General features: G+C 45.8%; 1 protein-coding gene across 2 annotated transcripts in view; it reads left to right on the forward strand.

The window, feature by feature from the left end:
- LOC147638668 (cyclin-C1-1-like) overlaps positions 1 to 27,204 on the forward strand; it is a 103,447-nt gene that overhangs the window by 56,829 nt on the left and 19,414 nt on the right. For both annotated transcript variants that reach the window (XM_086798620.1, XM_086798619.1), the window contains one exon: positions 27,021 to 27,176. In XM_086798620.1, the coding sequence (XP_086654746.1) occupies positions 27,021 to 27,125 (105 nt within the window). In that variant the 3' untranslated portion in view covers positions 27,126 to 27,176. The remainder of the gene's footprint in view (positions 1 to 27,020; positions 27,177 to 27,204) is intronic.

Genomic DNA, 27,204 nt, shown 5'->3' on the forward strand with positions numbered 1-27,204 from the left:
AGGCTTGCTCCTTATCATGTGCGAGATCATCATCACTAGTGGCCTCTCCATCGGCTTCCACCCATCATACCGTACTCTACCAGTGATGGACCTTTACAGTGTGAGGATCCCCCAAAGCATATCTATTGGTACTCCCATATCCTGCAGTCTCCTCATCAATTTGGCCTGTGGGACGGTGTCAAAAGCCTTACGGAAATCCACAAAGCAACATTATATGTGATGCCTATGAGCTCTCCCCTCCTCAATGATGCCTAAAATGTGATCTAGTGTGGAGTGTCCTCTTTGAAAACCTGCTTGCCCCGTTGCTCTGAGTCTTTGCTCCTCAGCCCATTTACTAGCTCATGCTCCAAGATCGATCCATAAATCTTGGCCAGTGTGTGACCAATCATAATAGTCTTGTAATTGCCGGGGTCCATGGGGGTCACCCACCTTCAGAATGGGCACAATGGTATTCGAGGACCAACTATCAAGAAAACCCTCGCATACTGCCTTGTTAAACATATGAACCAAAAGTGGGGCCAACACATCCTTGGCATGGGAGAGATGCTCGGCAAGCAGCCCATGATGATGCTGTGCTCCTCATCTTGTCAATGGCATCTCTAACCATACTCAAGTGGAAGGAGGAATTGGGGGGGCGAGGCTCATGAGGGTGAGGGAGAGGTGGCTGTCCGGGGACGTGGTAAAGGGAGGTGGCATAGGTATGCTAAGTGTTGGTGAGGTAATCGGAGTCATTGTGCAATGATCCTGGAAGAGCCTCCAGGCCTCCTTGTAGTCCCATCTCAAAAATAGCTGGTATAGCTCCTGCTTAAGTCTGGCTAGATTAGGCATGCTTCTTCCTCCACGTGAGGCGCTGGAAGATCACTCGTGCGTGTTGGTGAGTGGTGGAGCTCAGAGCAATCTCTTGGTGCAGGCGGGCACGGGTCTTTCGTCATTCCTCATCATACCAATTGTTCTGTGGAACATCCCATTTGGCGGTCGGGGAGTGGCTCTGGTGTGTGGAAAGGCGACTGCAGTGGATGTGTGAAGGGAGGCTGCAAGCTGTGTGGTAAGCTCATGAAGTGGGATGGTGGGTCGAGGTTCGAGATGATGTGGAAGATGTGATCAGAGTAGACCGAGGAGGTCTCCTTGGTGATGGTGACGGTGTGGTAAGGTAGGTGATGAGTGGTGTGAGGGAGAAGGCTAGGTAGGCATGATCACCTGCTACACCAATGGGGTAGGGCGAGATGGTGAAGTCTGAAATGAGCGGTATCAAGGAGAGAGATCCCATCAAGTAGTCCATGGTACTGGCTCCATGTATGAAGGGGTAGCAGGTGAAGGAGTTGGAACCAGGCCACTGGGCTAGGCCATTGTAAATAACTAGTCCATGAGCCTCACCAAGGGCGAGAAAGTACTCCTTGTAGTCTGGCCAGGTCACCATGTCCTGTGATGTCCGCTCTAGATACGTGCCCACAATGTCTATCTCCTGATATATGGGATAATCTGTCTCAAAGGGGGGTGCTTGTGTACTGGCAGTATCGGCATTGAAGTCTGCTGCAAGGAGGATATCCCCTAGTTTTGAGAATCTCATGATATCATAATATAGTGGTAGGTATGGGGACTCCCCACTGGTGGCATATTTGGATGTAGATGGTGCAAAGTGGCACATCGCAAGGTAGGTGTCATGGGCTCTCTGTGTACTGATCATGAATTGTGCATCCTTATCCCGTCTGATCACCTGTATTACATGTTGTAGCTCCTCCCTGCAAAGGATGGCCACTCCTCCTGAGCCTCTAGTGCCTCCTACTATACGGGACTATGGACGGTGGACGGACTCCCATCTATATCCCTCACCTCAGGTAGCCGGCTCCTCGGGCACTAGTGTGTCTGTGTGAAGGATCATGTCACGCCCTCTAAATGTGTCCTCACACTTAAGAGGGTGTTCACACCGAAGCTACCCAACCGTTGGAGCGAAGGTGGTGAGACCCGAACGCAAAAGAAGCAACCAACCTCTCTACTATTGACTGGGATAAGAATACATCTTTGCCTTTTATAGCATCAAGGCTTTACAACTGCTCCAAAAAGACTTCCAATAATACTCAGATTTTTGGGGACAACCCGGGCAGGGAACCCTTGACCCAAACATAAAAAACTAAAAACTGAGGAAGATTCCCCCCTCGATGCTGATGAAGATCCTTTTCAGCGTCGTTTCCAAGATTTCGACACTGGACTGTCAAGTGTGGAACGTGTACTTGCAAGGAGGAGATGCTTCGTGATGACGCTTGCACTATAGATGGTTGAAAAACTTTTTGGCACGATGGTGGCCAGGGCAGAGGACCCGAGGAAAAGGATAACCTCCTCCATAACCCTTTATCTCAAAGGGTAAAGGATATGATTAATTTTTTCCTTGCTGCACATGTGCTGACTGTTGCAGGAGCCAGTGGAGCAGAGGAGCACGACAGAGAGGTCTCAACATATGTAATGTGAATTTGATGCTCCTTGTATTGCTTAAACATGAAGGTTTGAAACCTTAGAAGACTACCAAGTTTTGAAACCTTAAGTAATAAGGTTTGAGCTATGACTGGCAAGAGAAAACACAACGAGCTGACAAAAAATGCAAAGGCTTTGTTGGTACAGCACAGGGGCTGAAGGCAAGGCCGGTGTAGAGCGCCCAGCAGGTGGAAAGGCTCGAAGTAGCGCAGGTGGGACGGCCGAGGCAGAGGAGGAAGGTGGCAGCGGCAAGGTGGAGAGCAGCCACCTGGAGAAGCAAAAACGCAGGTGAGGTTATGGCAGGAAGGAGGCCCACATGGAGGAGAGGGTTCTGAAGAAGAGTGCGTAGGACTGCATCCAGTCGAGCAGGAGGGAACCAGGATGTATGCACTGTGAAAACGCACTAGAGAAGCAAGAAAATGCAGAAGAGAAGATGGCCGCTGGAGAGGCCACAACCGGCTCAGATGGCTGCCGTGGAGAAGGTGGCTGTCACACTAGCAAAGCAGGAGGTGACTGGGGATGGCCGTGAGCATGTAAGTATATCGCAGTGCGGCCAGGGGTACAAAAGCTGGTGGAGAAGTTCACGCAACAGGGACAGCTTTAAGAAAATACAGATGTACTGCTATGGAGGTTCAAAGATGACCATGCTGAATATGTGGGGCATTTGTGACAAGAAGATGAGGGCTAGGTTACCCGGGCTTTGATACCATGTAAGAAATCATGGTGCCCCAGGAGAGTGGAAGAGAAAGAGAGAGAGACAGATGCAGTAGAACTCAAGTGAGTGAGATTGCACATGAACACAATGATTGTATTATGAATCACACCATGTACAATGTATTTATAGGCACAAATGTTGAAATATATGATGTACAAGTGATAAAGGGTGAGAGAAAGCGGTCATGTAGGTGTGAACATTGAACACACCCCAAATAAAGTGGGCATGTGGGTGGAAAATGAAACCGATCCCGTCAAGTGGGAATAGACTCCGTTGGACACCCACACGCGTAATAGCACAACTTAATACCACAATTTGAAATGGACAACTTAATAACAACTTGAAATTGAAATGAAATGAAATGAGATAGATGGACACTAGCACTGGGGCCGGAACGGGCCGACCCCCCCCTCAATATATGATATATTTATTGGGAGTATTTAACAAATACAATGCTCCATGGGTTCAAAGAACCAGATGATGTCCATGTACAAATGAATACAGTACCAAACATAAAAGGCTCGAAGTAGATGTTCGAAGTAGAGCGACCACTTGAGTGGTCCAATCTCTACGGTACTGTGCTTTCACTTGACTCCGCCTGAGAGCGCCCCACTGGTGTTCCAAGGCCACGCACAAACAGGCGCTCCCGTACTTACGCCTGGCTCTCAGTACCTTTGGACCGTGGTTCTCCAAGAGCTTGGACTACCCGGCACCGAAGGGGTGTTGCCTTGGAGAGAATCCCTTATCAGATTTATCACAAAGTACTTTGCTTAAATCTGAAAATTCACTTACTTGTAGATTGAAGACCAATACTCCAGGTGTTTGTGTGCAGTTACTTGAGAGAGACACCGAGGCACAGCAGCCTGTCGAGGAGGTTGAGGAGGAGCTACCTGTGTAGAAGGTGTAGCCACCTAAGAGGTGCAGAATCCTCTTGTAGCTGCCAATGGAAAGGAAGTGCAACCTCTTGCAAAAAGGAGATGGAGTAGCCGCCTTAGGAGAGGTAACGCCTCGCCGTAGGAACATAGCCACCAGATGACGAGGAGAAGGTGGCTCAGCCTAAAGATGTGTGGAAGAGCAGCCAATATAATCGCCTAGCTGCGGTGGAGAAGAGGCAGCCGTCTGAAAGGGAGGAGGTGGAATATGCGCACCCGTCTGTTGGAGAAGACTGCCGCCTGGTGGAGGTGGGCGTACAGTAGCCTTGTTGGTGATGGAGCGCCAGCCGCCTGCTGGAGGGTGGCACACAGCCGTCTGCAAGAGTGGGCAGCAGGCTGGTAAACAGGCGCAGACTCTTGCTGAGAGTGCTGAGAGCACAACCGCCTGGGAGGATGGGGAGGCGCCTGGCTGCAGCCTGTGCCGCCTGTAGTGCAGAGGATAGGGCAGCTTGTTCAGTAGCCGCTTGGGAAAGCATGCGCAGTAGTTCAATAGCCGCCTGGGAGAGTATGTGCAACTAGTTTCGCAGTCACCTAGGTGAGCATGCACAGCCAATTCAGCAGTCGCCTGGGAGAGTATGCGCAACCAGTTCAGCAGTCGCCTGGGATTACGTGCACAAGAGATGGTCGCCTGATTCTTCTTCACGTTAGAGGTGATGTGTCGCCAGGAGGTGAAACTTATTGTAGTTGTTTTCCTTATTTACATTTCTTTATAAATATATATTTTTCTTTTCTTTCTCTTTGGTTGCTGTTGTTTTCCCCCGGGATCTCTTGGAAGGTCTTGGGCCATTGCACAGAATGGGTCAGCCAGTGGGACTTTGGACCAGTGGTTGGCTAAGCCTGAGAACTACACTGAAAGATGAATGACAGTGTCCGGGACATGGGCACTGAAAGATGAATGACAGTGTCCAGGACATGGCCACTGAATGAGGGCATAGGCCGGTTTACACTAGTAAGTGGCCGCCACCGAAATGTGAATGTATCTTGAATTCTAAGCAAATTCTGAAGTGACCATAGTGGTCAAAGATGGTCAGGAGACCAGAAGGAATGCAGATGACATCATCCCTAAAATTTAGGGAACTGCTATTTTGGGCAGTGTCGGAATTGAAAAGTGTTCGCGTCAGTTTGTGCAGAATGTCAAGGGGACCAAAAGCTGACAAAGGACTGTTGTGAGAATGTGAACGAGTTGGGAGATTTTTAGCTTGGAAGATTGCATGTGGAAAAGGCTTAAAAATGTGCCAAGTGTCAAATTTATGTGCATTTTCCACTCTGGGAAGAGGGAAGCGTGGGATTTTGGGCTGAATGAGGCTCATTTGCAGCCATTATGGTGGGTTGTTGCAGGTTAAGAGCTATTGTGGTGCACTCCCTTGCCCTGCAACTCATGTATTGAGGGTTGAGCTTGCTCCCCACCCACAGCCTCTCTCTCTCTCTCTTTCTCTTGCAGACTATGGTAATGCTCTCATTAGATAAAATCAGGTACAGTTGTGTGAATTTCATGCTTATATGCAAAGGCTAGTTGCCTCCTTGAACAGGAACCGGTGTAGTTAGTTCCTACACCAAAGCAGGGAAGGAAGAGGGTAATAACCTCTAAAATACGACGCTGTTTCAGCACTGTTTAGGTGCTGTTTTTGGGCTGTTATGTTGCCCGGTTGATGCCAAAATGCAGTAGGACTTTGCTAAAGTCCTCCAGAGGACAGTACAAGGGTTATTTTGGGCTGAAAACAGAGCTGAAAACAGGTCTGTGCAGAAAATTACAGCAAGCTGAATTGTGATGTTTTGGACTCCATTGGGTAGTCTGATGCCTATGGAAGTGAGCCTGTCAGTTGGGACTCATTCTGAGATGTTATGGAACAATTTTAGTGCAGTTATGCTGGCAAATTTCTCCCAGAATTTGTAAAACTTAGCTGGTGCAAGTAGAGTGCTCTGTTGCACTCGAGCTTTGTATTTTCCAACTTTTTAACAATAAAGAAATACCGCAAGGGGCGCCGGACTTCGGGGCCAATGTGTTGTTGAGCGAGGGAGCGAGGATTCTGTGATTGTGTGTCTGAGTAAGTCCAGGTTATTTGTGAATGAATTACCGCTTTATGTGTCCATAGACCGGTTTTATGATGGCTTCTTTTTGTAAGGTTGAAGTGGAGTTTAAACTATTTGATTTGGCTGGCTCCCCACGTTTGCATGTGGGCGGCCAGTTCCATGGTGGTGTGGGTAGGTGACCATGCACCCACCCCCACATGCACACAAGTCAAGTGTGGCTCCCCACCTTGGCCCCTAAGTGGGTGCCCACTTTTAAGTAAATGTGAACATATAACCTTATAAAACAAAAGGGTAAAATATAAAATATTAAACCAACATGTGCAATACACTTACCACCTGTTCACATGCACCAAAACTCGTCAAAAGACAGAGCAAACTTCACGACTCACTAGCAGGCGTCCCCGCTCAGTAAGTGACACGTCAAACAGGCAAACACAAAAATACAAGTCATGCGAAAATAGTTTCAAACATGCAGAACATGAGTGCATGTGCAAATAGTATCATGGACATATCTCCCGTTCATGGAACAAGTACAAAATATCTGTCGGGCACAAGAATGGCACGACGTAAAATATAAATCCTGGTCTTCCTATGGAGTGAAAGTCCCATAGGTAAGACACAGTTCCAGGCACGAGCCTCCCTATGAAGTGACGGTCCCATAGGCAAGACACGGCACGAATACTGGCTCTTCCATGGCGTGACAATCCCATGGATAGAACACAGTCCAGGTCATACACGGGTGGCACCAGTCTGGCTCCCGTCCATACGACACCATCCTGCTAACACACGGGTGGCACCAGTCTCGCTCCCGTCCATGTCAGTAAAATACTGGCCTTTTCACATGAGACACCAGCCTGGTCTCAAGTGAACGAGACACAAAAACTGGAGATGGACCAAATGGTCGGCCAATTGGTGACATCCCCCCGGGCTTCTAAAGAGTTGTCCTCAACTGAAAAGCCTCAAGATATGCCTGCAACAACTGTGGGTAATCAATAAAATAATCCTCATTTACCCACTTTGCATCAATAGGCAAACAATTCTTAAACTTCACAAGGTATCTCCTGGAAAGCTTTCCTGCAGGTAGCCTTCTCTCCTTGTGAAAAACAATCTGTTCTGGTTGGAGGATCTCTTTAAGCTCATCAATCTCGGGCGGATCTTCTGTGACAGGCTCGTCAGGATGTGGCTCCACATATTTCCGAAATAGACTCACATAAAAAGCATTGTGAATCTTCCAGTGACTAGGTAAAGCAAGCCTGTATGACACTTCATTGATGTTTTGAATCACCTTGAAGGGTCCATAATAGCGAGGAGAATGCTTAGGATATGATCCTTCTCGTCCTGGCCTCTTCCGAAGCCTGGCTTTCTCAAATTTCAGCAAAACCCAATCACCTTCTTTGACTTGCATGTCCCGTCTGCTTGTCAGCAGCCATTTTATGCTTATCTTGAGATCTTGCAATGGCTGTCCGCACCTGACCAAAGGCTACATCCAAGTCACGAACATATTCATCAGTTGCAAAAATCTCATCCTTTGTACGAAGGATGGGTGGCAATATCACTCTGCCATAAATAATCTCAAGGGGAGCCTTTCCCATGGAGGCATGGATCGTGTTGTCGTAGGCAAACTCAACAAGTGGAAGATACTTCTCCCATGCAGTCTTGTGATCTGCCACATAACATTTCAACAAATCCAACGCAGCTGAATTTGCAGCTTCACTTTGGCCATCCGTTTGGGGATGATAAGTTGATGAAAACTCAAGTTTAGTATCCATATTATCAAATAAAGCTCTCCAAAAGAGGCTTGTAGTCTTGGGATCTCTATCCCCAACAATGGATTTAGGCATACAATGATGCTTGAAAATATTTGCAAGAAAAAGCTTTACCATATGATCAGCTTTAATGGTTTTCTTGACGGGCAAGAAATGAGCTTGCTTACTAAACCTGTCCACAATGGTCCAAATAGCATCATTCCCATGCTGGGATCTAGGCAGGTCCATAATAAAATCCATAGTAATACTTTCCCAAGGTTGCGAGGGAATAGGCAATGGCTGAAGCAAACCTGGAGGTTTTTGCCTATCAAATTTCACCTTTTGGCAAGTAATACATGCATGCACATAAGCTCAATGTCTTTACGCATGCTTGGCCAAAAGAAATATCTCTGAATCATGCGTGTAGTGGGCATAATACCTCTATGACCAGCATAAGGTGGAGCATGACATTCCTCCATAACCTTTGGACGCAAATCCTTCACCACACATGGGCAATTATCCTTCATAAGATAACCCTTGTTGATAACATAAGAGGCATGTGAATGACCAGCCATTAAATCAGTCCATATATGGAAAAAATGAGTATCCAAATGATACAAATCTCGCATAGCAGATAAGTCTCCATGAGAGGCCACCGAGATTGCAGCTACATAAGGCCTCCTGGATAATGCATGGGCCACCACATTTTTCTTTCCTGAAGTATGCACAATCTGAAAATGAAACATGGAAAGAAAGTTTGCCATTCTCATCTGCTTCTCTGAAAGCTTTGTTTGAGATAGAAAGTATCTCAAGCTTTGATGATCTGTCTTGACTACAAATTCAGCCCCAAGAAGATAATGTTTCCATATCTTTAAGGCATGAATTACTCTTAAGAGTTCTTTCTCATAGATATCCATATGAAGCTCAGCATCATGCAAACGATGGCTCTCGTATGCAACTGCATGCCCTTCTTGATTTAGGACAGCTCCTATACAATCACCACAAGCATCACATTCAACTACGAATGACTTGTGCAAGTCAGGAACAATCAATACTGGACCACATATGATAGCATGCTTGAGCTGCAAGAAAGCATCCTGTTCTTTTGAAGTCCATTTGAAAGTGGTTTTCTTCTTTGTGAGATCATGTAAAGGGGTGGCTATCATAGCAAAATGCCTTATGAAACGCCTATAGTACGAACATAATCCCAGAAAACTACGTACTTGATGTACGTTTTGCAATTCGGACCAGTTCCGAATGGTCTCAATCTTTGCAGGATCCATTGTAACTCTATCCTTGGATACAATGTGTCCCAAATAATGAATCTCTGAAAGAAAGAACTCACTGTTCTTGGCATTTATGAAAAGTTTATGTTTCCGCAACTCTTCGAACACTGTGACCAAATGCGTTCTGTGTTCTTGCTCATTCTTGGAGAAAACCAAGATATCATCAAAGAATACTCCTGTAAATTTACGATGGGGTCGGAATATCCTATCCATCATACGATTAAACGTAGCGGGAGCATTGGTGAGACCAAAAGGCATTACCAAAAATTCATATAGTCCAAAGGCTGTCCTGAATGCAGTTTTATGGACATCTTGTGGCACCACTCGTATCTGGTGATAACCACTCTTCAAATCAAGTCGGCTGAAACAAGCCGAACCATCAAGCTTATCCAAAATATCATCAATTCGCGGAATGGGAAATCTGTTCTTGATGGTAAGCTTGTTTAAAGCTATATAGTCCACGCACATGCGGAATGATCCGTCCTTCTTTTGAACAAGAAGTACAGGAGAGCAATAAGGTGAGGAACTGGGCTGAACCAAATCTTTGTCTAAAAGCTCATTTACCTGCATCATGATCTCTTCTTGTTGTGCAACACTCACTCGGTATGCGGGTTTGTTAGGTGGAGAACTACCTGGCACAAGATCTATGCGATGATCTTCGGGCCTTTGGGGAGGTAATTCTCCTGGCAAAGTATCAGCAAAACAGTCGTTGAACGCATGAAGAAAATTCAGCCTATCATTAGTCATAGCATCCACATTTTGATGATTTGGCACAAGGCTATCACGAACAAAAACCAAGTACGCAGAAAGACTCTTTTTGATTGCTTTATTAATTTGGATGTGTGATACAAGTGGGATGGAATCCCCTTCTTTGCCAGCATCAATAAAATGCATGCGGTCTTTATGCATAAAAGAAATCATACTGGTTTTGTATTCTTTGCGGGGCTCAAGCCTTTGATGCCACGGCTTGCCCAACAATACATCACATCCATTTAGTGGAGCAACTAGGAAATGTTCATTATCAAGGTAGCCCTGGATATGGATGCGCAACTTCCCTATCAACGGGGTAACCTGCACTTCTTTACCAACAAATGCAGCTTCAACTTCAATCTGAGGTCCCATGTAATACCCAATGCAGCTGCTGTTTGCATAGAGATGAAGTTATCAGTTGCAAAGTCATCAAACATGAATAAGGCGGGCTGATCCTTGATTTGTCCCCAAGTCTTGCATACCATTCTCTCTTTTGCATCATGTTCAGTGTTTCCTTGCACATCGGGAACTGCATGTACATTAGCCTTGGTCTGCTTGTTCTCGTGCTTTGGTTTGCGGTCAGGGCATTGTCGAAACATGTGGTCTTTGCTACCACAAGAAAAACATTTTCCCTCCTTGGCATATTGCTCTCTTTGCTCCGGGGTCAAGCCGAATTTGTTCTTCTTTGGGCCCTGATCTTTAGATGTGGTATTTTCAGCTTTACCACTTTTGTGGGTCTCCTGAAAGTTCTTTTTAGGTGGCTGTTCACCCTTTTGCAGACTTGGGACAGCCTTGTCTTTCCCCTTTGAACCGCCCTGATCCTGCTTAATTTTGAGCACCAATTGCTCCGTAGCAAGAGCAGAAGCTGTGAGCTGTTGCAAAGTATGTTTCGGGTGCAATTCAATGCCCGAACGATATGCTGGTTGCAGTCCGGAGCGAAACTTCCTCTTTCTTTCATCCTCAGTGATTTGCATAAAAGGGGTTACTTCTAGCAACACTTTCCAGAATTTGTTGACATACTGTTGCACGCTTTCATTATCTCTTTGCTCAAGTCTGTCCCACTTTTGGGTGAGAGTTTGCTCCGCATTTGGGGGCAAAAACTGAGCATAGAATCTATCTTTAAATTCCTTCCAGGTGCAAATGGGGTCCTTGGTGATCTTTTCAGTGATCCACCAATGAGCAGCGGTCCCTTTCAAAAACATGCTAGCATGGCGTACTTTTGACTTCTCAGTGAAGTCCTCATCGCTAAAAGCAATGTCAAATTGTGCCACAAATGCTAACACTTAAGAAGCATCATGCTCGCCATGAAAAACATCAAATTTAACAGATTTGTCACCTGCTTTAAATTCCTTGAGCTTTCTGGCATGAGGCTCATGGTCTTCTATTTTTCTTTTCCCCTTATCCAACGGGGCAGCCCTATCTGCATGGGCTCCATGGGCCGTCATAGAAGTTTCATGAGGCACGGTGGCATGTGCTCCACGAACTTGAAACTCAGATGCATGTGACTTTCTTGCATAGGCATTGTCTCTCCATGAGACAACTCAGAAGGCAAAATTCTTCTAGAAGCAGACCTGTCACCCTTACCATGGGATACATGTCTTGAATGCATGTGACTTTCATGCCCTCCATGAGCACTAGCATACATATACCTGTCAGGCTTTGTGCCTTGTGGAGAAGATGCATGACGAGAGGTGACTGTCACCTCTTCCTTTTGCAAAAAAGACCTCAACCTTTGAGATGCGGGATCTCCATGCTTCAAGCGAGGTGGATTTCTGAATTTCAGCTCTCCGTCGTCCCCCTTTTTGATGTCACCTTTGCGGAGGAGGTAGGCAAGTGCCAACTCCCTTGGCTTCTTGCCCACTTCCCGTGCCATGGACTCAAAAGTTACATCTACCATTGCATCAGCTTTCCTAGCTTCAATGGCACTTTGCACATGGGGATCTTCATGCAAAAATTTTAACTCTTGCTCTTGTGCCTGCAAAAGTTTTCTCATATGTTCCATTTCAGTCCTCATTGCATCAGGCTCTTGTTCTAGCATGACTGTCTTTCCTCGAGACAGTTGACCCTTTGATTCACTATCATTAACCCTTTCAAGGGGCTTGTGCTTTCCTCGTAGAGCATCAGAACCACGAGAGGCACTAGATGGACCCCTCGAATTAGGCACTTCCAAAGGGTTGCCTTGGTTGTCCATTGTGTTAAGTGTGCTAGAAGCGGGGTGTCCAATACACAGGTTCATTTCCCCACTAAGAAGAGGGAAACAACCGTGCTCTGATACCGAAACCGATCCCGTCAAGTGGGAATAGACTCCGTTGGACACCCACATGCGTAATAGCACAACTTAATACCACAATTTGAAATGGACAACTTAATAACAACTTGAAATTGAATTGAAATGAAATGAGATAGATGGACACCAGCACTTTTAAATCTGAAAATTCACTTACTTGTAGATTGAAGATCAATACTCGAGGTATTTGTTGGGGTAAAGGCATTATGCCCACCCTTATAGTGTGTACAAGCCCATAAGTTTTATAGTACATAGTACACTTAGTACTTTTAATGTACTAAGTGCACTATGTGTACTAGAGCAAATATACATGTGTGATAGGGGAGTCACACACTCATACTTTGTGAGTTGACTTATCCCCACATGTCTCTCTCTCTCTCCCTTCTTCTCTATGTGTGTCTCCCACATGAAACCCTAATTCTCTACAGCTGAGCTTCTTTAGCTCCCTTCAACTGGTATCAGAGCCTGGAGGAGTGCTATGTACAGCCGGCAGAGCTGTGAAGCGTGCAGAGAGGAAAATCGTGTGCTGAGCTGCAGCGCTGGAAATCGACTGTAAAAGCGCTGCAAAACGAGCTGAGTGTGTGCGCTTACAAGTGTGACCAACAGCGATATTAGAGCCGCCGCCATCCAGACCGAGCCGGTCGCCAATCCTCCCACCTTCCGCCAGCCAGTCTGGGTGGCACGAGTGCAGAGGCTCAGCCGGTTTCGGCGGTACTGCCGCTGCCCACCACTCTCTGCCTGCTAGCGTGGGTAGCACAAGTGCACAGAGTTCGCACATTCGAGCGGCGCGGCCTGTTTCCACCACAGACGCCAGCACCCGCCGACTCCTTGCTCAGTGGACTTGCCGTTTCTGGGGGACAACAGTTGCTCTGTTTTGAGTTGCATCTGCACCTGCTCGTCCATCACATCCGGCTGCACACCTTGCAGCCATCCAGTGGCTTCATCATGTCAACCTGGTCCTTTGCGCCACAAGGTAACAAAGGGTAAAGTCGCGAGGTACCGCCCACCTGCACGAATACAGCATCCGTACCTGCAGAGCAGCAGCATCATCAGTACCTACTAAATTTGTACGAGGTATTTGCTTCAATTTTGGGATTTGCATGTCCATTATCATCAGTTGAGCAGGTACAGGTCCCAATGGCTCAGATTTGAGCACAATTGGCAACATTGGGTGACATTGGTCACATTCCGAGTCAATTGGCAGGAAATTGGGTGTTAACATTTGGGGCTTTTGATGTAATTGTGCCATTGGGCATTCATACATGTTGTATGATGTGAGCAATCTCACATTCGGGGCTAAATTGCAGGAAATTGGAGTGCAAATCAAAGGGCTTTTGTGCCAATTGGGTTGTTTTGCATGCAGGCACTGGCATTTGATGCTTTGGGCAATGTGTTGATGCCTGTCAAGCACTCAATGTGCCAGTAAATCAAGGGGCTTTTATGTATTGGATGTATATGTGGCCAAGGGGAACCATTGTTAAGACTCTAGATGCCCTTCATGTGCATTAATGTACCATTCATGGATCAGAAATTGATCTTGAATCAAGGGGCTTTTCAAGATTTTGTGCTTGTTGAGCTTGGCAAAGCAGCAGGGAAGACTTTTATGCCTTGAACCCTCAGTAATCCACTTGCAGTCAAGGGGCTTTTGCCCAATTTCTGTCCGGGACTGTTGTATGCAGTGGTGAGGACTGTCAAGGTCTGATTTTCACTCATTTGGACAGCCAGGAGAGCATTTATTGCTATTGTACTTGTTGGTACAGATTTGGTACAACTTTGTACAAGTTTTGGCATGGCTGTACATTGATTTGAGTGAGGAAAAGGCTCATTTTCAGCTGCTGTACTTGCCGGTACAGATTTGGTACATCATTGGTGAGCACTTAGTACTGTTGTACAGTATTTTGGAAGGGGAACAGAGCACATCTAAGGTGCTGTCATAAATCTGCAGCAACCAAATTTTGGTGATTTTATCACATTCAGTGGGAGGAGAGTTGCATTCGTGCTTCCGCAGTGGGAGATAAACTTTGGGAGAACAACTGTGAGCATTTTGTGTGCTTTTGGTGCAGTGTTTGCACATCTTGCAGGGAGTCAGGCATTGACTGTGTCAAAGGTTGCATATTGCTATGGCAACCACAGGTGAGAGCTCTTCATTGCTTCACATCAAGAAGCTTGAAGGCTCACATAATTATGACATTTGGCAAACCGAGTGCTATAATGTGTTGCTCCAGAAGAAGCAGCACAAGCCCATCAAAGAAAGGGGTGTAATGTCGCTTCTCTTACTGTTGAAGAATGGGAAGATATGGATGAGCTGGCAAGAGCCACTATCATGTTGTCTGTGTCAGACACTTTACTTTTCAGCATACGTGAAGAGAAGACAGCTTGGGGAATGTGGCAAAGATTGCAGGACTCGTATGCCCAGCAAAGTGCCTCAAGCAAAGTGTATTGGTTGAAGAAACTCATAGGTCTTCAAATGAAGGAAGGGGCGTCTATGACAGCCCATCTAAATGAGTTTAATGGTGTTGTCAGCCAGGTCATCAATCAAAAGTTGGCAATGGACGATGAGTTCAAAGCCACCTTTCTCTTATGCACTTTGCCAGAGAGTTGGGACACATTCAGGACAACCACTAGCAATTCAAATGCTATGCTGTCATATGCAGATGTGGAGGGTGCTCTCCTTCAAGAGGAGATGAACAGGAAGAACAACTCTGTTGGAAAGTCCAATGCAATGAATGCACGTGGGAGATCCCAGCAAAGAAAGCAATGCTACAAATGGAAGAATGATCAAAAGGACAAGGGCAAAGGAAAAGACAAAGACAAAGTGAAGCCAAAGATGCAAAGCCAAAGGGAAAAAGTGGAGTTAAGATTGAAGAAGTCAATGTGTCACATGCAGGTGACAGTGAGGATGAAGTCCTATTCACGTCTTCACTTGATGCCCATTCACTCCATGCAGGAGATGGTCATGGTATGCACTCATGGATCATTGATTCAGGTGCCTCCTTTCATGTCACAGCAGAGACTTGTTTGTCAGGTATACTGCTGGCAATGAAGGAGTAGTTTATTTGGGTGACAACCATGCATGCCAGATTCTTGGCAGAGGTGATGTGAGGCTTGTGTTTTCAGATGGCTCACGGCTTATGCTCCATGATTTCAGGCATGTGCCTGAGATCAAGAAGAACCTGCTTTCTACTGGACAGCTTGATGATGCTGATTATGTTACCACATTTGGTCGTGGAAAGTGGAAGATTAGTAAGGGCTCACTGGTTGTTGCCAGAGGCTCTAAGGTGGACACTCTTTACTTCATGCATGCTGGTGTTTGTCACCATGTTAATGTAAATGCAACCGAGCTGCCGGAAATCTCTATGTGGCATAGCCGGTTGGGACACATGAGTGTCAAAGGAATGGAGCAATTGTCTCGTTTTGGCTACTTGCCTTCTCTAAAGTTCTCAAGTTTTCAATTTTGTGAGCATTGTATATATGGCAGGCGACTCCAGTGCCCCCACAAGAAAGCTCTTGGACAGAAAGATGCTCAGTTAGAGCTTGTGCATACAGATGTATGTGAGATGCCTCAGCTTTCTTTGGGAGGGGCAAAATATTTTGTGTCTTTTATTGATGATGCCACACGCAAGGTGTGGGTTTATCCTCTTCGTTTGAAGAGTGATACATTCTGAGTGTTTGAGAAGTTTGTTGCTCATGTTGAGAATCAAACTGGCAAAACACTGAAGGCTTTGCGTTCCGATAATGGTGGAAAAGGGCAAAGGAAAAGACAAAGACAAAGTGAAGCCAAAGATGCAAAGCCAAAGGGCAAAAGTGGAGTTAAGATTGAAGAAGTCAATCTGTCACATGCAAGTGACAGTGAGGATGAAGTCCTATTCACGTCTTCACTTGATGCCCATTCACTCCATGCAGGAGATGGTCATGGTATGCACTCATGGATCATTGATTCAGGTGCCTCCTTTCATGTCACAGCAGAGACTTGTTTGTCAGGTATACTGCTGGCAATGAAGGAGTAGTTTATTTGGGTGACAACCATGCATGACAGATTCTTGGCAGAGGTGATGTGAGGCTTGTGTTTTCAGATGGCTCACAGCTTATGCTCCATGATGTCAGGCATGTGCCTGAGATCAAGAAGAACCTGTTTTCTACTGGACAGCTTGATGATGTTGGTTATGTTACCACATTTGGTAGTGGAAAGTGGAAGATTAGTAAGGGCTCACTGGTTGTTGCCAGAGGCTCTAAGATGGACACTCTTTACTTCATGCATGCTGGTGTTTGTTACCATGCTAATGTAAATGCAACCGAGCTGTCGGAAATCTCTCCGTGGCATAGCCAGTTGAGACACATGAGTGTCAAAGGAATGGAGCAATTGTCTCGTTTTGGTTACTTGCCTTATCTAAAGTTCTCAAGTTTTCAGTTTTGTGAGCATTGTATATATGGCAGGCAACTCCAGTGCCCCCACAAGAAAGCTCTTGGACAGAAAGATGCTCAGTTAGAGCTTGCGCATACAGATGTATGTGAGATGCCTCAGCTTTCTTTGGGAGGGGCAAAATATTTTGTCTTTAATTGATGATGCCACACGCAAGGTGTGGGTTTATCCTTTTCGTTTGAAGAGTGATACATTCTCAGTGTTTGAGAAGTTTGTTGCTCATGTTGAGAATCAAACTGGCAAAACACTGAAGGCTTTGCGTTCCGACAATGGTGGAGAGTATATGTCCAAACAGTTTCAGGACTTTTGTGATGCTAAAGGCATCAAGAGGGAGCTCTCTGCTCCTTATGATCCTCCACAAAACGGGACAGCAGTGAGGATGAACAGGACCATTCAGGAGAAGGTCCGTTCTATGTTGTCACATGCTGCGTTACCTCATGGTTTTTGGGCTGAAGCTGTTATGACAGCCGTTCATCTTACAAACAGGTCACCTAACACGAGGCTTGGTGGGAAAGTGCCAGAGGAAGTATGGACAGGGAAGCCTCCGTCCTACAAGCACTTGAGAGTGTTTGGTTGCGTTGCGTACGTGCACATACGCAGGGAAATATGCACCAAACTTGATCCTACGTCTCACAAATGCATATTCCTAGGATATGGTGACAGAGGTGAAATGGGGTATAGACTTTGGGATCCAGTGAATAGAAAGATTATACGCAGCAATGATGTCATTTTTGCATGTATAAGGATCCTGCAAGGCAACAGGAGCCTGGCAGAGTCATCTTTGATGATGATGGACATCATGGACAACAACCAAGGGCTGTAAATCAGCCATTACAGCAACAAAACCAACCCTTAAATGGTGCTGAAAATGGTCCAAATGGACAGCCAGGGATGGCAGAAGATATCCCTATGGATATCCCACAGTTAGAGGAGATACCGGGCATGATCTTTCAACCTTATGGCATGGAACAGGAGCCACCAATAGGTGATATGCAGGCTGGACAGCAACCTGCAAATGATGGTCATTGGGTACGGAGGTCCACATGACCCTCCAGAATCCCTGACAGGTTTGTTCCAGGGATTGACTACTTGATGCTCACTGACTGTGGGGAGCCCTCATGTTATAAGGAGGCTTTACAGAGGGCAGACAAGGCTCTTTGGGAGCGTGCTATGAAGTCAGAGATGGATTCTCTGCACAAAAATGGAACATGGAAGTTGGTGCATTTGCCTACAGGCAAGAAGGTTTTGCCATGGAAGTGGGTTTACAGGCTCAAAGTTGCACCTGATGCAAAGCCCAAGATACAAAGCCAGGTTAGTAGCTAAGGGCTTCAAGCAGGAATATGGTGTGGACTTTGATGAGATCTTCTCTCCAGTGGTCAAAATGACCACACTTAGAGCTGTATTAGCTTTGGTTGCTCATGATGATCTGGATTTGATTCAGATGAATGTGAAGACTGCTTTTCTTCACGGTGATCTCCATGAGGAGATATATATGCAACAGCCAGAGGGTTATGCAGTGAATGGAAAGGAGAAGCTTGTATGCAAGCTGAAAAAGAGTCTTTATGAGCTCAAACAGGTACCAAGGAAATGGTATCATAAATTTGATACATTCATGAAATCCCAAGATTTCAGGAGGAGTGACATAGATCACTGCTTATACACCAAGAAAGCTTTGGATGGTAGTCTATTGATCCTCATCTTGTATGTTGATGATATGTTGATTGCCGGGAAATCTCGTAAAGAGATGGATGCCTTGAAGAAGAGGCTGCATTAGACCTTTGATATGAAGGATTTGGGTGATGCAAATCACATTTTGGGTATGCGGATACTTCGGGACAGAAATCAGCATGTGTTGTATTTGTCTCAGAAGGAATACATTGGCAAAGTTTTGCAGAGGTTCAATATGGAAGGGGGGAAGAAGACTAGTACTCCTTTGCCTCCGTATGTGAAACTCAGTGCTATGGACAGCCCACAGTCGGATAGTGACAGGACTGATATGGCCAAGATTCCGTATGCTTCAGCTTGTGGCAGTCTCATGTATGCCATGGTTGCTACCAGGCCGGACATTGCATTTGCAGTGGGAGTGGTTACTAGATACATGGCCAACCCTGGCAAGAAGCATTGGGAAGCAGTGAAAGGTGTCATGAGATACCTGAAGGGCACACAGGATATGTGCATCTGGTTTGGCAAACAGGATGCATTAGTGCATGGTTACACGGATTCGGATTATGCCGGTCATCCAGATAACTGGAAGTCTACTACCGGTTATGTGTTTACATTCACAGGAGGTGCTGTGTCATGGATATCCAGGATGCAGAAGTGCACTGCCTTATCTACTACAGAGGCCGAGTATATTGCAGCTACAGAGGCTTGCAAGGAGGCATTATGGCTATCTCGGTTAGTGGTTGATTTGTGTTATACAGGGGATATTCCATTGTTGCATTGTGACAGTCAGAGTGCCATCCAGATGGCAAAGAACCCTGTCTTTCATGCAAAGACGAAGCATGTGGATGTGAAGTATCACTTCATCAGAGAGGTGATAGAGAACAAGCTGATTCAGCTTGTCAAGATTCATACGGATGACAACCCGGCTGATCTGTTGACAAAGAGTTTGCCTCCAGAGCCATTGCAGACACTTGATGGGCATTGGACAATTTCAGCCTTGATATGGCCTTGTATATTATCATGTACATACTGATTTTTTCTTTTCCTTCATTTAAGGGCACTTTGCCTTTAAGTGGGAGGTTGTTGTGGTAAAGGCATTATGCCCACCCTTATAGTGTGTCATAAGTTTTATAGTACATAGTACACTTAGTACTTTTAATGTACTAAGTGCACACTGTGTACTAGAGCAAATATACATGTGTGATAGGGGAGTCACACACTCATACTTTGTGAGTTGACTTATCCCCACATGTCTCTCTCTCTCTCTCCCCCTTCTTCTCTGTGTGTGTCTCCCACATGAAACCCTAATTCTCTACAGCTGAGCTTCTTTAGCTCCCTTCAGTATTTGTGTGCAGCTACTTGAGAGAGACACCGAGGCACAACAACCTGTCGAGGAGGTTGAGGAGGAGCTACCTGTGTAGAAGGTGTAGCCACCTAAAGGTGCAGAATCCTCTTGTAGCCGCCAATGGAAAGGAAGTGCAACCTCTTGCAAAGAGGAGATGGAGCAGCCGCCTTAGGAGAGGTAACGCCTCGCCGTAGGAACACAGTCACCAGATGACGAGGAGAAGGTGGCTCAGCCTAAAGAGGCGTGGAAGAGCAGCCAATATAATAACCTGGCTGCGGTCTAGAAGAGGCAGCCGTCTGAAAGGGAGGAGGTGGAATATGCGCACCCGTCTGCTGGAGAAGACTGCCGCCTGGTGGAGGTGGGCGCACAGTAGCCTTGTTGGTGATGGAGCGCCAGCCGCCTGCTGGAGGGTGGTACACAGTCGTCTGCAAGAGTGGGCAGCAGGCTGGTAAACAAGCGCAGACTCCTGCTGAGAGCACAACCGCCTGGGAGGATGGGGAGGCGCCTGGCTGCAGCCTGTGCCGCCTGTAGTGCAGAGGATAGGGCAGCCTGTTCAGTAGCCACCTGGGAAAGCATGCGCAAGAGTTCAATAGCTGCCTGGGAGAGTATGCGCAACCAGTTCAGCAGTCGCCTGGGTGAGCATGCGTAGCCAATTCAGTAGTCGCGTGGGAGAGTATGCGCAACCAGTTCAGCAGTCGCTTGGGATTACGTGCGCAAGAGATGGTCGCCTGATTCTTCTTCACGTTAGAGGTGATGGCTTCTTTTTGTAAGGTTGAAGTGGAGTTTAAACTATTTGATTTGGCTGGCTCCCCACATTTCCATGTGGGCGGCCAGTTCCATGGTGGTGTGGGTAGGTGACCATGCACCCACCCCCACATACACACAAGTCAAGTGTGGCTCCCCACCTTGGTCCCTAAGTGGGTGCCCACTTTTAAGTAAATGTGAACATATAACCTTATAAAACAAAAGGTTAGAATATAAAATATTAAACCAACATGTGCAATACACTTACCACCTGTTCACATGCACCAAAACTCGTCAGAAGACAGAGCAAACTTCACGACTCACTGGCAGGCGTCCCCGCTCAGTAAGTGACACGTCAAACAGGCAAACACAAAAATACAAGTCATGCGAAAATAGTTTCAAAGATGCAGAACATGAGTGCATGTGCAAGTAGTATCATGGACATATCTCCCGTTCATGGAACAAGTACAAAATATCTGTCGGACACAAGAATGGCACGACGTAAAACATAAATCCTGGTCTTCCTATGGAGTGACAGTCCCATAGATAAGACACAGTTCCAGGCACGAGCCTCCCTATGGAGTGACAGTCCCATAGGCAAGACACTGCACGAATACTGGCTCTTCCATGGCGTGACAATCCCATGGATAGAACACAGTCCAGGTCATACACGGGTGGCAGCAGTCTGGCTCCCGTCCATGTCAGCAAAATACTGGCCTCTTCACATGAGACACTGGCCTGGTCTCAAGTGAACGAGACACAAAAATTGGAGATGGACCAAATGGTGACAGAAAAAGGATCTTGGGTTGGCCCAACCCTAGCCCTTGGTGGACCCTATATAGAGCGTAGGAGGTCTCACTTTTTGTAACGCAAGTAACACAACACTTAGAAGGTGAAGGTCAAGCCAACTTTGGAGTGGCTGAAATAGAAGGTAATATAGAAGCTTTCTATACATCTTGTGTTGTTGGTCTCTCTCATATATGTTGCTCTATCTTGCTATCAACTATTGCTTCCATTGTGCATACTCCCTATAATTTTGACATGGTATCAGAGCCTTGCAAAGACTAAGTTCGCCTTCAATCTCCTTTTCTTTCTCTCTCACTATCATAAGGCATTCACATCCTCATCAAGAAGGACGGTGGTAGAAGAAGGTGAGAAGCAAAAAGGAGTCAAGAAGGAAGGCAACAAAAGAGCTTCATCAAAGAGGAGATTCTGTAATCAAATTTAAGATTTTCAGCAAGTGAAGGAAGCTAGCAAATCGAGAAAGCGGGAAGAGAAGAATGGAAAAAAAACACAAGCAAAATTGATAAATTTTGGTTTTTTTTTTCGTCAAAAAATATCCGTCATCGATGCTTCTCTTTGAAGCTTTGGATTTGTGAAGAAGGGGTAGGAGAGTTTCTATTTGAACTTCTGAAGTTGCTAAGTGCATTCTCTTAGCCCCACAACAAAGGATGTAGGCTCATCAAAACAAAGCAGCCGGCCGTCTGAGTCATAGCAACTTCCGTCGCCATCGGTCGGGATTGGATAGTGCCTCTTCAGTAGCTGGCGCCTTGTATTCTTTGCACAGTATGCTTTGTTCTTCTTTGTTGCTTATGCAGCACTGTGGCAAGCACTACAATGACAACAAGCCGACTTCTATAGTAGTCGAGGGCATATCAACATCATGGCGATGCAACAAGTAGCGAAACACTCTTGGTGTTTTTTCTAGTGAAAAAAAACGCTACTCTAAGGTTTAAAAATTCCTTTGAGTTTTTTAATCCAAGTAAAAAAAATAAACCTCTTTTCTAATGGTTCTTTGAAACCTCTCTCTCATAGATCTAACAAAGTTTTTTTAAAAAAAGGATGAGATCCCTCATTTCTTTCAAGCTCGAGGTAAGCGGAGCAATAAAATTTTATTTGTGCTGTTCTCGCTTGGGAAGTGCAAGATATGCATAATTTATGAAACCAAGCAAATCAACGCGTCAAGCATGAAATCCGACCCTAATTTTTTTTTGATGAACTCATGTGCATGGAAGTAGTCTACCGTATTGTAATGGAGTAAGACACTGCCCTTGTGTTGATAAACAAGTGGTAAGATCTTTCCTAAATCAATGTTCACATTGGTGCATGCATTTTTGTATCATGATGAAGTGGAAGGTGGAAGCAAGAAGCATATTGAGAAGCACATGTATAAGCTATTAAAACATGGGTGGCAGCCATGTGTTAGTCTATGTGGCAGTTGGACTAAGGAAGCTAGCATGATTGGAAGGAGACATGTACGCATGAAGCGTGTCTACCGTAAGAAAGGATTGGAGAAGCACGAAGATGCAACCAATGAAGCCAATGTAATGAAGAATGGTACATCCAAATCCCACTTGAAGATTGTCTTTTGCAAGAAGATGGTTTCATCAAAGCGAAGGAGCAACAAGGGTGGTGCACGAAGCCACTATGGAAGAGATGGTACCAGAGTTTAGCTTCTATTACCTTTCTTTATATTTGGCTTAACCAATCCATAGTTGATATTGTGCTTATTCTTTCTATCTTTAGCGGTGCATTTGCTCTATCAACTACTTATTTGTTGTACTAATTCTTTCTATTTGCTATTTCCCTTAGTGATTGTCCAGTCTGCTCTGCATCTCCGGAGGTTTAACAGAAACTCAGTATGAAGGGCTTTGTGTGAATATATGCTCGTGTGTGTGTGTGTGTGTGTGTGTGTGTGTGTGTGTGTGTGTGGAGTGCGTGTGTGAGAGCATATCTTGATACAGAGTTCTACACCCACTATTGGGCATTGATGACATTAGTGGGGATGTTGTAGTATCTAGTCCATACTATGCATAATGGAGTTAATAGTTATATAGTCTTGTGGGTTGACTACCATGAGTATATAACATGCATATCAAAATATCATCCAGGAACACCACCACAAATTTCCCTAAATGTTTACGAAAAAGATCGTTCATCATTTGCTGGAAAGTGGCTAGAGCATTGGTTAACCCAAAAGGTAATACGAGAAACTCGTAATGGCCATACCTAGTCCGAAAGGCGGTTCTTTCGACATGCATGTTCCTAAAAGGTGAATTTGGGTATGTTCTTGGATTCATCTAGGTATATAATTCAGTCGTCTTAGCGGACGTGCAGATTTCACATTGTGAAGTTTTTGTCTGAGTTGCTATATTGTGCTTATTCTTTCTATCTTTAGCGGTGCATTTGCCCTATCAACTACTTATTTGCTGTACTAATTCTTTCTATTTGCTATTTCTCTTAGTGCTAGGCTTCATTATGGCTTAGTCTGCCCTACATCTCCGGAGGTTTGACAGAAACTCGGTACGAAGGGCTTTGTGTGAATATATGCTCTTATGTGTGTGTGTGTGTGTGTGTGTGAGAGAGAGAGAGAGAGAGAGAGAGAGAGAGCATATCTTGATACAGAGTTCTACACCTACTATTGGGCACTGATGACGTTAGTGGGGATGTTGTAGTATCTAGTCCATACTATGCATAATGGAGTTGATAGTTATATAGTCTCGTGGGTTGACTACCATGAGTATATAACATGCACGTTCCTAAAAGGTGAATTTGGGCATGTTCCTAGATTCATCTAGGTATATATAGACGCTTTCTATACATCTTGTGTTCTTGTTCTCTCTCATATATGTTGCTGTATCTTGCCATCAACTATTGCTTCCATTGTGCATACTCCCCATAATTTTGACAAATAAGGCCTTATCTTCTGACCTAACCCTTAATAAGGGGCATTCACATGTAAGAGGGTGTTCACACCAAATCAATCTAGAGACAGCCCACACCACTGAGGCTCAGATAATTCCAACGGGTGTATTGTATACTACACACTAAGACTCGAACTTGAGTTTTGTGTGCATACGCTTTCTGTTATTACCGCCCTTGTCTATTTGTTATGAAACCCATTTAGCCATGAGAGTAGAAACTAGAGCTTATGTGGGGATCAGGTACCTTGGAACAAGATAAATCATTACATGGATTTGCTATTTCCAACTGGGGCAAAGTTACATGTTTTTCAAGCTAGGTAGGGATAAGGTGTCACATGCAGGTCCCTTTTATTCTCTCTCTCTCTCTCTCTCTCTCCTAGCACAGGAGAGCAGCCCCACTAAATTCTGAGGAGCTCCCTAGGCAGACCAGAGAGCTCACACAGGCAGCATCAGAGATACCCCGCCCCCCCCTCCCCCCCGGGGGGGTCACTCTGGATAGAGCGCATCAGCTGCAGCACACCGGCCATCCAGCCCCCCAGGCAACCATCTATACGGCAGCTTCAGATCTCCGGAGAAACTGGGAGGCCTGGACATAGAGAGCATATATGAGATCACGGAGGTCTCCTTCACATAGTGATCATACCACAAATGGTAGTTTTTATCTTATGAGCCAGGTGGCTGCTTTTATACTTTGTATTGAGAGGACTATCTCCCTTTTCATGTGATCATGATCACTATTTTATATTTAGCTAGGCATTAAATTGTCATTTCCTTTTCCATGATCCAGTTATTGTAACACTTTTTGGCCTCATAGAACTTTGGGTCTTTTGTAGACGTTTAGTATAACTCTTCGTCTTCACATGATCGTGATCACTATTGCATTTTTAGCTAGTCATTAAATTTGCATTTCCTTTTCCATGATCCAGTTACTCGTGGAACTATTGTAACACTGTTTGGCCTCATAGACCTTTGGGTCTCTTGCAGACGTTTATATAACTTCGAGCTTCATTGACAGATTAGGCTGGCCAGGTGCTCAACTTGCAGGCATACTCATTCCCCTCCTACTTTATGCAGATGGCATTGTGCTCATATCAGATTCAGCCGATGGGGCTTCAGATACACTTGGATGATCTATAGGTCTTCTGTACACAGCGAGGTCTCACTGTTAAACTTGGTAAAACCAAGGCCACATGGTGGAGTTTGTCCCATCATATGTGTACCTTGGAGCTACTTTTAGTGCCCCCCCGCTTTACCATGACCACATCAGCACACACTAGAGTGACTCGGGGATATGTAGCTTTGGCCCTACTTGAGCGGGTTGGCTCTTTGACACCCTTGTCACACCAGTCTTGATGTATGGAGCACCTTTCTAGAGACCGAATCTATCAAAGCAGGATTTGCAGCGTGTGGAGAGGTCCCAGGTCATGATGTTCTCTCGTATGATTCGCAGCAAACCATTGGTCCCTTTGTGTGATCATTCAGGTAGAGTTCGCTGCAGCCCCGATGGTGGAGGGCACACTTTTACCGACAGTTGCCCACCCCTACTGCATCAGCATGATGAATCCCCACAGATACCCGAGGCTTACTGTGGAGTCCTCACGACAACTCACACTTGAGGGTGACACTGGAGCATGGTGCGCCCGAGTTTCCACCTGGTTCTCAGGACACGGGCTCTAGATGGACCACCACCCACCTCTTCAGTACAGCCTGGACTCAGCTCTCCTGTGAGGACATCAACTGGACTATCCGGTTTGACCTCCTTAGCCTGCACATGCTTAGCACATGGGTTGCACCTTCGGAGCTCCCACCAAAGATGCACTTCTACAGAGATCATTTCCTCAGGCTCACAGAGGATGGCTTCATCCAGCAGCCAGGCTACCTGGGTATTCACATGTCACATTGCGATTGGCCAGCTACGGGTATCCTTGCACCGCCTACGGGGGGGGGACGGGGTGGGCAGAGCGCATATTCAGAGATGGAGAGCTCATACGGAGGCCTTGGGAGGAGAGGATCTGCAGAATATGCCACACAGGGGTTGAGACAGAGGAGCACTATACCTGTCACTGCTCAGTGTACAATGAGATCCGCGGAGGCCAAAAAAACATGTGGTAGAATGACTCCTCGATTCAGACGTAGTGGGTGATCAAATGTGACCTTGGTGTAGTGGGATGTGGGTACAGGTGGTGGGATGGCAGGTGGGCAGCATGTGAGGGTGAAAGCCACATATGTATGATTAGCTCCACTTGGGGGGGGGTGCCTGGATGGTAAACTCCAGGATGTATGGAACTAGGGATGGGGAGCCCATCAAGTAGTCAACTGTGCTGGACCCACCGCCATGTGGGAAGCATGTCAGGGCTCCGGATGTTGGCCACCTGGGCATGCCATTGTAGATGACAAGGCCATGTGATGTACCATTATCCAGGAAGTGTCTCCTGATTGTGGTGATATCTCCGTGATCCTGGGATGATTTCTGCAGGGTGAGGTCCCTGGTGTCCAGCTCTCGGAGTGTGATGGTATCCTCGGAGTCCAGGAAGGTGATCTGCTGGCGTTGAAATCCCCAAGGAGGACTTCCTCGTGGCGCGAGAACTCCATGATATCACTGTGAACCGGCAGGTATGGTGACTGGCCATGGGTTTGGCCATATTGTGAGGTAGGAGGAGGGAAGTAACACACGGCGATGTGGACAACTTGATCTCTGCTGGCCTGCAGCCTGACCCACATGATAGAGAGAGAGAGAGATGTGTTATGTATTCAAATTTGACTGCAAAGTTTTTATAAAAACATTATGTTAGCTCATTAGACCACAAAAGACAGGAATGAGCATGTGTTGAGTATGTTTTATGATGAGGGGTAAGTACTGTGGGTGGCGAAAAACCATGCACTTCTTGTATTGGAGATCTGTTGAGCTAACCTGTTTCTTTGTATTGTAGATAAAAAACATCACAATGGAGATCTTTGATTTTTATGAGAATTACAGCACTCTTTCAGAAGAAAGACTGAATGCAGCACTGAAAAAACTCCCTCAAAGGCCTTGAAGAGCAGCGGCGTAGATCATTTCAAGCCTTTCACATAGGAAATTATCTTTTGTAAGTTCTCTATGAATTACTGTTTCTC

The sequence above is a fragment of the Cibotium barometz genome, chromosome 5 (assembly GCF_041138505.1).
Source record: "Cibotium barometz isolate CiBa-2024 chromosome 5, ASM4113850v1, whole genome shotgun sequence".
Taxonomy (NCBI): domain Eukaryota; kingdom Viridiplantae; phylum Streptophyta; class Polypodiopsida; order Cyatheales; family Cibotiaceae; genus Cibotium; species Cibotium barometz.